This window comes from Megalops cyprinoides, chromosome 21, assembly GCF_013368585.1.
Source record: "Megalops cyprinoides isolate fMegCyp1 chromosome 21, fMegCyp1.pri, whole genome shotgun sequence".
Taxonomy (NCBI): domain Eukaryota; kingdom Metazoa; phylum Chordata; class Actinopteri; order Elopiformes; family Megalopidae; genus Megalops; species Megalops cyprinoides.
Window position 1 is genome coordinate 26,166,490 of NC_050603.1, and position 12,776 is coordinate 26,179,265.

At 42.3% G+C, this 12,776-nt stretch overlaps 1 protein-coding gene across 2 annotated transcripts in view; it reads left to right on the forward strand.

Annotated features, from left to right (window-relative positions):
* The window catches only part of csmd3b (CUB and Sushi multiple domains 3b), a 523,594-nt gene that overhangs the window by 330,413 nt on the left and 180,405 nt on the right, over positions 1-12,776 (forward strand). For both annotated transcript variants that reach the window (XM_036516253.1, XM_036516254.1), the window contains 5 exons: positions 1,937-2,263; positions 7,991-8,185; positions 9,315-9,453; positions 9,930-10,117; positions 10,748-10,936. In XM_036516253.1, coding sequence (XP_036372146.1) covers positions 1,937-2,263; positions 7,991-8,185; positions 9,315-9,453; positions 9,930-10,117; positions 10,748-10,936 — 1,038 coding nt within the window. The remainder of the gene's footprint in view (positions 1-1,936; positions 2,264-7,990; positions 8,186-9,314; positions 9,454-9,929; positions 10,118-10,747; positions 10,937-12,776) is intronic.

Here is a 12,776-nt window from a genome sequence, read left to right on the forward strand (position 1 = left end):
AGGAAATTGCAAAATTGTGAAAATAGTGACAATGCTCCCTTCAAATGCTGTCTTCTAAGGCAGCTCACTTCATATTGGGACACAGCCATTACATTATCAGGTTACACTATCTAGCTGCTTCCTTTTACAGCCATTTTCAGCTGTTGTTTTCAAGCTGGGGTAGCTACTTTGTAACAGGGTTTTCATTATGACTTTTTGCTGAAACATTGAATAGCCAAGTTGGTTGTAAATTACTTTTTTCGGTTGTGCATACAACACTGTGTAAATAAAATGGGCACATAAATTAATATGTTATAATACCTTGGAATTAACTTATTATTAAATAATAATATAATAATAATGTAATAAATTAAATTACAAAGTACATTGTGGTTAGATTGAATCACACTTTTACTTACGAATAATATGTCCCAAAAGTTGGTAAAATTGAATAGCACAGAAGAACCTTGCTTATTGGCTTCTACTGTATGCATATTTAATCTTGAGCTCAGTTCTTTTTGATCAAGTGCAAGTATGCACTTATACAAGCTGTCAATTGTCAAGTGTCTATTTTACTTGCTACACATAAACGTGTAGACTGATTTTCTCCCACGTTTGATCTAGATCTCTATAGAAACAGCTCTGTATTTGGCAATATGACATTTTAGGTGTAAGCAGTTATAAATAATTCAGGAACTATGAGAGGTCGCAGCCCTGACATGCACCCTATGGCTCTACATGACGTGTAGAGATATGTGGGGGACATTCATTCCTTTGGTCCGTGGGCCACAGGATGGCTCAGCATTTTCTACCTTTGAATTATTTCATCCCTCAGTGAAAACAGATCAATGCAGCTCCCTGCTCACTCTTCAGTACATTCAGAAAACTCCAATTACCCTGCAGGGGTAGCTTGGTCTCCTTCCTTGATGTCTGCTATTTTGCTATCTATTTTTCAGTAATTACTGTACATTAATAAAAATCATGTCAAGATCTTCTGCCACAAGTTTGAAACTCATTCATAGCCTTGACTGACAGTAGAGGCACTGATTGGAAGTTCTTCTTAAACTAACCTCTACTCCTGTGGTGATGTTTTTTAATGGTCACTATTGGTGACACTGTTTCACTGATGAAAACAGGAGTCACGAAAGCTTAAACTTTTAGCTTCGTCTTTATGAAAAAAAAACATTGAGTGTGACTCTTTTGTGAATGTAGTTACATGTTGACGTACATACATTTATTGAGATACAGGCTGAAAAATGGGCATGAGGCAGTTTCGTTAAAGTCCTGCTCATTCCAGAAAAACTCCAGCAGAATTCCTCAGTTTTTGTGTCGTCTGCCCCAGCCTCTTGGGACTTTGGTTAAACAACAACACATCTCTCTTTCGTAGAGTGTCTCAGTCACTTGAAATGCCATCACCACATATTTCATGCTGATCTGAAATAGGAAGGATCTCCATATGAATACAATGCACATAAGCCAAGCTCAGTCAGGTCAGGTGAGATGCCTAAAAATGCAAATGAATTTTGTTTGTTTTCTAAGCTGGATTTTCCTTTATCGCCTATCTCTAATAGACCTTAGAAAGGATTCTTGGCTGACAAGACAGCAGTGCATATTGGCAAATTGTAGTTTCATAGAATTCCTTGCTGAAAATCATGAAGTACAAGTGTCATGCTTTTAACAATTAAGCCACTGTGTGCACACATGTATGGATGTGAGAGTGTGTATGTGTATGTGTGTTTGTTCCTCTGTGTGCGTGTGCGTGCATATGTGTATGTATGTGTGTGTGTGTGTCTACATACATGCGTGCATGTGTGTGTGTACATGTGGATGTATATGTCTGTGTGTGTGTACATGTGTGTGTGTGATGAAATCTTCATGTGGAGAGCAGCGTTCCAGTGAAACATTTTGAGATTCTAACTGTTGCATCTCTCTCTTTGTGCCCTCAATTTCCACGCAGTTCCCTGTTTGTCAAATTTTACGGCCCCGATGGGGACTGTGCTGTCCCCAGACTACCCCGAGGGCTATGGAAACAACCTTAACTGCGTTTGGCTCATCATCTCAGAGCCTGGCAGCCGGATACACCTGGCCTTCAACGATTTCGACCTAGAGGCTCCCTATGACTTCCTCACCGTGAAGGACGGGGAGCTGCTGGACTCAGCCATCCTGGGTCGCTTCTCAGGTGCCGAGGTCCCATCCCACCTCACCAGCAACACCAACATCCTGAGGCTGGAGTTCCAGGCTGACCATTCCATGTCTGGCCGGGGCTTCAATATCACCTACAGCAGTAAGTGAAGCACATTCCAGAACTCTAATAACACAACTACAGCAGTGAGCAAAGCACACTCTAAAACACTGAAAGCACACCTACAGTAGTGAGTAAAGCACATTCTAAAACACTGAAAGTACACCTACAGTAGTGAGTAAAGCACATTCTAAAACACTGAACGTACACCTACAGTAGTGAGTAAAGCACATTCTAAAACACTGAAAGTACACCTGGAGCAGGGGTGTGCTTTCAGTGAAGATGTGTATCTTTTTTCACAAGCTACCCCTGGTTGCAACACTGCATGCACAAAGTTGCACAAAGTTGTGCCCCACTAAACAAAAACAGGTAAAAAGAGATTTTATCAATGTTAGCTAGCTAACTAAATCACAGACTGTAAGAAATTAGAAAGAATTTAGGTATTTCTATGACAACTTTATGCTGCCAGATCATTTAATTTCTGCAGTGGATGTTTTTCTTTGGTTTGCTGTGTACCAGATGATTACACACTTGCACCAATGTGTCAAAAAAGGTTCATTGCAGAGCAGCTGTGTGAAATCCTGAGCTTGTGTGATGGTGGTAAACCCTTGGACTCTGCCAGAAATAGCCATGTATGCATGTTCCTCACTTCCCTTTGACTGTTATTGCTGTAATCAAAAAATCAATAGACTACTTGTGAGGCACATTAATTCTCAATAACACACTCATTCAGCTAGCTAGCAAAAAAAAATATGTGAAACTCATCAGAAAAAATAAGTGTGCACTTGATTAAATGAATCATGTGGATCATTTGACAGATCATTTTTTCTACTTTGACAATAGAGGAGAAGCTGAAAATAATACTTTAAGCCAACGTTCAGCCAGCATCCCTCTTATAGCACATACTGTTCAGGACAAGAAGCAAGGTTTTAATATAGAAGGTTAAAGAAAAATCAAACATTTTTTTTGGTTTCCTCTGCCTCTTTTACAGTGGAAATAGCATGTTTATCAAATGACAATACATTTAAATTGTGCTGCCAGTGTGGATGATGCAATCGAATTGGGGTTTACTTTGAAACGGGAATACTATGGCTTTGGTTGGCAGCCCTGGAAGTCATGCTGTTAAACTTCAAAACAAATGGAGAGAAGAGATAAGTTATGTGCTGTCAAAGATAATAGAGCATCGAGTTATGTTGAAAATGTAAGCCTGCCTCACAAGGCTGTGTTGAGCTGTGCTGACCATGTGGTTTTCCACAGCATATGTGAAACAGCGCTCCAGCCTCACAGCAGTTAGCAATGTGCTAGAGGGCTTACCTAATGACTCTACACTTCCCCGATATCCCCGTCGGCCTTAACAGCAGACAGCCCACCGCTCCACCCAACGGGACATTTCGCTGCAGCTCAGTAGACTAGGGGGAAAGGTGCAATTTGGGAATACGGGGCAGAGCCAGGCTTTTTAGGGATCTGAGACCTCGTCCACCACTTTCAGAGTTTCCCCCCATTTTGATTTTCTCTTTTTCTACATTCAAGCCCTCTCTCATAGGAACGTCTGCCTTTGAATACCATTGGCCAGGTACAGCCATGGGAAGAGCTGTAGTGCCTGTCCATCATCTATGAATGAAGAAATGGTTTGAACTGCAATGTCAAGCAAGGAAAAAGAATGTCATTTGTACTAGATTTCTGAGTGGGTGTGTTACCCTCTCTTTAAATGACAAGAAACCATTGAGTGGTTTGAAGTAGGGATGATGGCTCAAAAATGCTTTTCTAATAATTATTAATTATGATTATTCCCCAGCCTTACCACATTTGAATAAATGACATTTTTTAAGTCTAATGCAAATAAAAATAGCCAAGATCACGTGACCTTTCGACAGTGATGCTGGCATAGTTTCTAGCTCTGCTCACATAGTCTTTTTTTTCAATAATCCTATCGACATACATCTGATTTTTCAACACCTATCCCACCATGAACATTTCAACAGTCAAAGACACGCGGAAAAGGGAGATTGAACATTCGCCATTAAAGAAAAAATTTAAAGACTCCTCCATCTCCAGCAAAGAACTTGACGCAGCTATTGCTAATGACATAAAGCTAGCCCTTCAAGAACAACAAGGCACACTAGATGCAATCATTGCCTCGGCAGTCAGAGAGGCTGTGTTCTGGCTTCTGCACTACGTAATATACGCACAGACATACAAAAAAACGAATGAAGTTATAAAGGAGATGAGCACTGAACTTGAGAAAGCAGCCACAGCTGCCAGAAGGACCCAAGACCAAGTAGACTCAGTCCAGGAGGCGGCACAAGAAGACAGATGATTGGTTGTCGAGCTAAGGAAACAGTTACAGCAACTAACCACAAAGTTGACCGACTTGGAGGACAGGAGTCAAAGAAAAAATGTAAGGCTAGTAGGCTTACCAGAAGCAGCAGAGGGTTCCAATGCAGTCGGCTTCCTCAAAGCCAGTCATCCCAAGTGGATTCCATCACTGGAGGGACGAGACATCGACACTGAGCAGGCGCATCATGTGTATAATGGGCGAGATAGCAATTCCAATAAGCTGCGCACCCTAATCTTTCGTGTACTTCGATGGCAGGATAGATCAGATATTCTTAAAGGTGCATATAAAGCATACCCAGTGAAATATGCATCCAATGTTACTCTCCTGTTCATCCCCGTCTTCAGCCCTACCACAACCGTGAGTTAGTTCCGTCATGAAGAAGGCTACAGCTATGGGCCTGGTGCCGTTTCTCATCTATCCTGCACAGAGGAAGCTGCAGTACAAAGGCAAGAAGATGACGTTTGATTCCTCTCAAGCTGCGGAAGATTTCATGAACTCTTTGCCATGGAAATTTTGCCCTACAGCTGCCCAACTCGACAGTACGATGGCTGCTGCTTCAGGCTCGAACAACAGGAAGCACGGTGCTTTTCAATGCACAGGGGAAGAAGGCAATACAGTGGACATGGATGCATGCTAGCTCCACTTTTAGTACGTTGCTGTTTTACACAAGTTCTACCTTTTGGGACTATATGGAGGTCACTGCAACCTTATGGTAAATTATAGCATGCGCTACATATATACAATCAGCCACGTTTGCTTTTTTCGACAATTCTTATGTGTTATTTTTTTCCCTGTAATACTAGCTACTAAGTTAAGATAGGGTGACCATACGTCCTCGACATCCGGACGGACATGTCCTCGTCCAAGTCCCTCGACAATGAACGATGCGACCTTAGAGACCGAAATGCCCCAATGCGAAGTTGGAGGCTGTCGGAAAAGACAGCTATCTCACTGAATGTGAAGACGACTGTGTCACTTCGTCATTTCTATGTCGACAACATTTCTGTCTAGCAAGGATGACAGAAGACCTAGCTGCACATAATATGTAGCACTTCTTTTACGCATAAGTGCAACCCAACGTAAAGTTGGAGGCTCTCAGCAAAGACAGCTACTACGGGTGTGAAGATGACCGGATCTCTTCGACATCCCAACGTCAACTATGTGTGTCTGTCAAGGAAAGCCAGAAGAAGTGGACCTTCGGTGATGGACCTTGACGCCGTGTTTGTTTCCCCAGCAATGGTCAGGCAACGGATCTCTCCTGTGCATCTCTCTGTCTCTGGCAACAAACCCAGAAGTCTCCAGTGGAAAAAAGACTGTGGCCTCTCAGTAAGCCTATCACAAATAAGCTTCCATCCCTTCACGTCTGGTGGACTGGTCCTCTCCAATAACTCGATGAATATTATTGTTTAATACTGGCATCGTTTGTAGCTTAGTTAAATTGATCCTTGTACATAATGTGATTAGACACATCCGTGATTTGTACAATGATAATTTTTCACCATTATGAGACTGGTTAGATTGACTTACAAATAGTTGAGCTAAGTTTGTCAAATAAGGTAACTTTTACAGTTAGACACACATCTAATTAATATTTTGCCAGCGCACGTCAACAACAGTTATCATTTCATGATCTGCTGTAGTTTGACTCAGCCACTGAAAGCCACACACACACACACACTTAATATTATCATTACGTTTCCCCCCTTCTTATTGCCCGTAACTTTTATGATTCATTCTTTATTTAATTTCCTGTCCCTCGTTTGTTTATTTAGATATTCTAGCTTATTCCATTTCATCTATGTTTGTCTGCATTGTGTTAATAAATTTGTTTTATTCAGTACATTGCCGTCTTGTCTGTATTTTGTGTTAACAAACTGGGCTCTAATAGGCTTAAAAGACCTAATTTTATTAATTATTATGTCCATTGAGGAATGTTAACTATCCTCGCCAAATGGCCAGGGCCTCTGTGGGGATAGGCATGTTCCCTACATAACTGGTGGCCTGTGTGAGGTCTAGTCTAACATCCTCTACAACAGTGTTTCTCAATCCTACTCCTGGCGGCTCACTGTCCTTCATATCTTCTGTCTATCCTTGCTCTACCTACCTGACTGAACTCATCAGTGGCACTTTTGATTGGCTGAGCACACCTGATTTAATCAAGCAGCAAGGATAGATAGAAGATACGCAGGACAGTGGGCCGCCAGGAGAGGTTTGACAAACGCTGCTCTACAATACTTTGATGTTCTCTACACACCTTAGGCACCTTTGCCTGTAACCTCCTGTTACCTCAAGAATTTTCATAACTCTAGGCTTGGATTTATATTCACACTGGGTTCATTTAATGTAAAGTATCCATTTAAATTATGAAATTAGGATATTATATGTGCAATGGTTATACATATTTCTGAATGCTAGAAAGATAGTCAATTGCACTCATTTTGAATGTTTCTTTTTTATCCTTTTAAACCTTCCCATTTGGTGGCAACACCTCTGATATTTGTTTACCCCAAAGAGCCCTATTCACAGTCTTTTATTCTCAGTGTAATGACTTAATCAATTTTGGACCCGACTGAATGGTCTACATACAGTACCCATCATTATATGCCTGAAAATGACTTCTTAATAGCTTTTTTAAAAGAGCTGGGAAATGTCACGACAATCCATCAAACGCACAGAAAAGCCTGCTCCGTGTGCGTTTGGCATGAGTCATTAGAACACTGTAAGCGTTAGCCTCTTCACAGAATTACAGCCCAACTCCGTGTCATCTGCTCAAGGCTGTCAGAGGTATGATTGAGCAGTGTTCAAACTGTATGGCCTCTGACAAACGTCACATCAGCTTTTTCCTCATCACAGAGCATTCATTAGTCAGTCTGGCTTTGGTGTGATCAGGGTTTGAGGCTATTTCTGAAGCCAGCTGCTCCTAGCCTGAATATACACGTCAGGGATTTGACAGAAGGCTGTAGGGTCAAAAGCACTGAATCAAAAACAGCTTTCTGGGGGAAAGAGTATCTATCAGATTGCTCACGCTTCAGGTTTTGCCTTCAGTCATTGTCGCAAAGAAGGGTTCACATGTATAACTTTTCTGAGTGGGAATTTTTAATTGAGTACATCTGATATTGCCATATTGATTATTTTGACCATGCGGACACCCTGAGCTTTGCTCCAAGCAGAAAAAGGTGCAGTATTTTACAGATATCTCCAATCTCTGAATATATCTCTGCTTATACTAGAGGAGCCTGTCTGTTGTACTGTGTTGTTATTATTGTTATATAGGACATGCTCTTGTTGAGGGCAGAACCACACAATTACAGTTCATCCCCACTGATGAAGAACAATGGGAAGAAATGTGAAGTTCTGTAACCTTCCTACTCCCAAATCTCCAAAGATTATCAGGAACAAAGACCGTGTTTTGTCCCCTTTCTCCTGCTCAGCTTTTGGCCACAATGAGTGCCCTGATCCAGGAGTCCCACTAAACGCCCGCCGCTTTGGGGACAGCTTCCAGCTGGGCAGCTCCATCTCGGTGGTGTGCGAGGAGGGCTTCATCAAGACCCAGGGCACAGAGACCATCACCTGCGAATTAGACCAGGGGAAGGTGATGTGGAGCGGCCCCATTCCCAAATGTGAAGGTAATGAGCTCCCATCCCGTGTGGTGGAAGTGAGCCTACACCAAAGAGACACTCAGCTGTGGCAGGATGGAGGGGAGGGGATGGATGAGAGAGTAATCCAGCACTGAGGGGTGACCAGTCACTTTGTATCCAATTGACTGTCAGCCATGCTTCTGCCACTTGATCATGGCAATCTAATATTCCAGCAACATCTCTTCCTTTGGAGATAGAAATAAGAATGTCACCTCCGCCGTGGAGAAATGAATACCTTGCCTGTGTCCTGCCAGGGCCCATAATGCCTTAATGGATAATGGTGCCTCAGCTGAGGGATTTGGTGAAAAGGAAAATGTGTCTGAAGTTATATTATTTCAAATATCCCTTAGCTATGTGTTTGCTGTTCAGCTCCAACTACAGGACATAGAACAAGGCTTTTGTATCCAGGTTTGTATCCTTTAAAGGCATGAGCAATCAACAACAAAGATAGTTGTTTGTTATGTTTTCCTTAGCAGAGGCCCTTATTCAGAGCAGTTTACAGAATTTCCATTTTGCATGCTATCCATTTATAGAGATGGATATTTACTGAGGGAATATGGGTTAAATGCTTTACCTAGTGGTATAACAGTTGTGGCCCACCTGGGAAGCAAACTAGAAACTTTTGTGTTACAAGCCCTTCTCATTACCATAATACCACACTGCTAAATCAATGTTTGTTGGTAGTGTTTTGGTTGTGACTCTATATCTAATGATATTGTAACAGCAATATTTAAAAAATTACAAAGTAATTGTGGAACACAAGATTGAGGTATATGTAATCACACAGAAAATTTTATCATTTAACCCTAAATCCAAAGCTTAATTCCCATCCTAGACCTTGTCTGACTCCTGGTCTTACTCAAATTACTCAAAGCATTTGACCTCTGTATGTGGTGTTACATAGTACTTTTATCTGTTACACAGTACTTAATCATGTAATTACATTGATATAACAACTTAGTACAATGTAATGACATGGGTAAATTGTGTAGTTAGGACCAGATGGCAGTTGATTTGCATTCTGTGCAGACCTGCTGAAGAGTGATTATTGTGTATGTTCCTGAGGCAATGGGCAGCAGTGAGACTCATTGTCATGGGTAACCATATCTTTGGGCAGCTCCCTGCGGGGGACACTTCTCCGCCCCGAGCGGTGTTATCCTGTCCCCAGGGTGGCCCGGATACTACAAGGACTCCCTCAGCTGTGAGTGGGTCATAGAGGCAGAGGCAGGGCACTCCATCAAGATCACCTTTGACAGGTGAGCACAACGGCACCCTGCCACTGTGTGTGCGGGACGCCAATGGACACACCTGTTCATCTGCTTTTACTGTGGTCTGATGCAATAACATGTCCGACTGAGTGATTCAGAATACTGGCGTTTAGCACCAGATAAAATCCTGGCTTTGTATCATGTCGGTGGCATATATAAAATGGAACTACTTTGTTGTATATCCTTAGACATGTCTTGTCAATTTCCATTGTGGATTTGATTGAACACTCCTTTGCACTGCATCATTCCAGTTCATTCAGCTGCATTTAAAATGCCCTTTGCTTTATACACACATGAAAAATGGTGCATTAATATTTTATTTTGGCTGCTGGCAGCTGCTTTGGCAAAGGCTGGTGGTGGTTATTTCCATCTGCCGTGAGCACCATGTTGTCTGAGCCCACGCCTCACCGTTAATGTAGGCCATGTAAACAGCTCTGTCACCCCTCCTCTCGTCTCTCTGGCAGATTCCAGACGGAGCTCAACTATGACTTCTTAGAACTTCACGACGGGCCCAACCTGCTGTCCCCACTCATCAGCTCCTTCAACGGGACACAGGTCCCTCAGTTCCTCTTCAGCAGCAGCAATCATCTCTACCTGCTCTTCACCACCGACAACAGCCGCTCCAACAGTGGCTTCAAAATCTACTATGAAAGTAAGTGAAATGGTCACACCTCACAAAAGAAAAAACCTTTCCAGTTAATGTGGCTCTGCGGCTCTGTGGCTTGTACCTGAGGCAATGTCCATTATTCACAGATCTGTGATGGACTTTTGCACCAATGTGTCCATCACCAGGCTTTGATTTTTTGATGTGTGTCTTTCCGTGTCTGTCATGGATCTCAGCAGGCAGTTTTACATGTGTAGGTTTCTATGGCAACTTTCAAATTTGAACAGCATGTTTCTCCGCTACACTGCATATACAAGGAGCAAACATGTACAGAGTATCTCACCTGCACCACATACACAAGGACCAAACATGTACAGCACACCACTCACCTGCACAGAATACACAAGGAGTGCATATGTACAGAGAGTATCTCACGTGCACAGCATACACAAAGACCCAAACAGTACAGACAGTATCTCACCTCCACAGCATACACAAGGACCAAACAGTACAGTATCTCACCTGCACAGCATACATAAGGATCAAACAAGTGCAGCACACATCTGATCTGTGCACAATTGACACAAGTCTTTTCTCAGAGAGGGAGAGCTGTGATCTGGTGTTAGGTCTGAATGCAGTGTAGGGCTGTGACAGCAATGTAGCACACCCCCCATGCAGGCGTGACAGTGGACACCTACTCATGCCTCGACCCGGGGATCCCTGTAAACGGCCTGCGCTATGGGCAGGACTTCTCCATAGGCTCCACCGTGTCATTTGGCTGTGACCCTGGGTACCGGCTAAATCACGAGGAGCCACTGGTCTGCGAGAAGAACCACTGGTGGAGCCACCCACTGCCTACTTGCGATGGTATGTCTCAGCTGTCCGCCATCCAATCAGCAGTGTGTTCCAAAACAAACAGTTTTATGCTATTTAAATGGCTGAAACAGCCATGTACATACTACAAAAAATACATTTTCCCCAGAGGAAAGGCATGTCCTCCTTTGTTCCTCTGAAAAACTCAGAAAAAAGGTAAATCTTAACAAAACATCTTAATATACTGTGCTTTTATATGGATGACTATGCAGAAGCCTGCAGTAAAGAAGTGTAAGAGACCAGCAGCCATGAAGAGACCTCTGTATATGCATGTCAGATTGTGAAATAATCTATGATATATAAATATGTAATAATGTGTATGATTTCAGTAAATCTGCTTATTAGAGGAAGCTCATTTACCTCTGCAGTCATGGCTTACTCTCATTACTATCACTGCTGTAAATGATGGCAGTGATGATTATTGCTGTGCAATGTGGCAATGATGACAATGACGACAGTGATTACAACAATTATGGGGATTACAACAACAGCAATGATAATGATGATGATGACGACAATGACAACCATGACGATGATGACAATGACGATGACAATGATGATGGAGATGATGATGATGATGATGGTTATCATAATGTTACATTGCTGGACATGAGCTTTCCAAGGGACTAGACACATGAGTTCTCTTTCACTCGCAATCGACCAAACACAGAAATCCCTTGGTATATGCTGGGATACATTCTACAAATTGAGTGCATGAGACCATTTAAAACAGCTTATCCCTAATGCAGCTATGAATTTTCTGAATGGTTGCAGAAGTAAAGCGTGTGTAGCATGCTGGCTGTGGATACATGTCATGCAAGATTCCCATCATGCTTGCCCCTGTACTGCGGTCTCAATTCCAGACTCAGATTAAGTCTATACTTTATGAACACTCATTATACTGTCTTATAGATTTTTAATTAATGTTTATATAGGCTGATTTTGATATCAAGTGATAAATGTTATATTACAGAAGTGTTATTTTTCATTATTGCTGGTTACACAAATACTTTCATATGGAGATATATCACTAGCACTCTCTGTACACATTTTTATTTCTGTTCCTGAAGTGTTAATGAAGATCTCATTTTAGAAAGTTCTTTTCTGAGTTTTTCCTGATTTCAGTGTTTCTGTCTTTACCTATGATGGGACTATCATTGTTATTATAAATTCATACACCTGTGTTGGATTCTGACATTCTGCTTTAAAAGGGAAGATTTTTTCGGCCCTTTGGTTATCACCTGTATCCTATGACATAGAGAGAGCTTTCTGTGGGGTTCCATTCACTTATTAGTAGTACTCAGTACTTGTTGAAATCTTGCCATATAGACACATGCTTCCTGTTGATAAATATGTTAGAACCACAGTATTTCCAAAGTAGCTGTCTTTAGCAAAGAAAACAACATTTCAGGAATTCTGTGGCCAGTGACAGAGAGACCACTTCTTGCCCAGTAAACGTTTTTTGTTGATTCTTTCCTCCGATGTGATTTTGTGGTTTTTTGAGGTAGCCACTGAGACAATGCAAGCCAGTGCAGCCTGTTAGGTCGGCTGTGAATGGACCCCCAGAAGGCAATTTGTTGTGATCATGGTTGAGGCAGATTGGACTTGATCTCCACGCAAGATTGGGTGCCAGTGAGGTCCCAGCAGCCAACCCGGCCTGTCAGCCCGCTGTAGCTGGGTCTGAACGGCATGCATTACGGATTCACGGGGTGTCAAGCTTTTGTCACCAGCTTTAAAGGAAGGGATGCTGGCAGAAAATGGGAAAGTCCAGGCAAGGAGAACATGGGCCGAGGCAACTTGATCCATAGATCTTAGACGCTCAGAACACCGAATA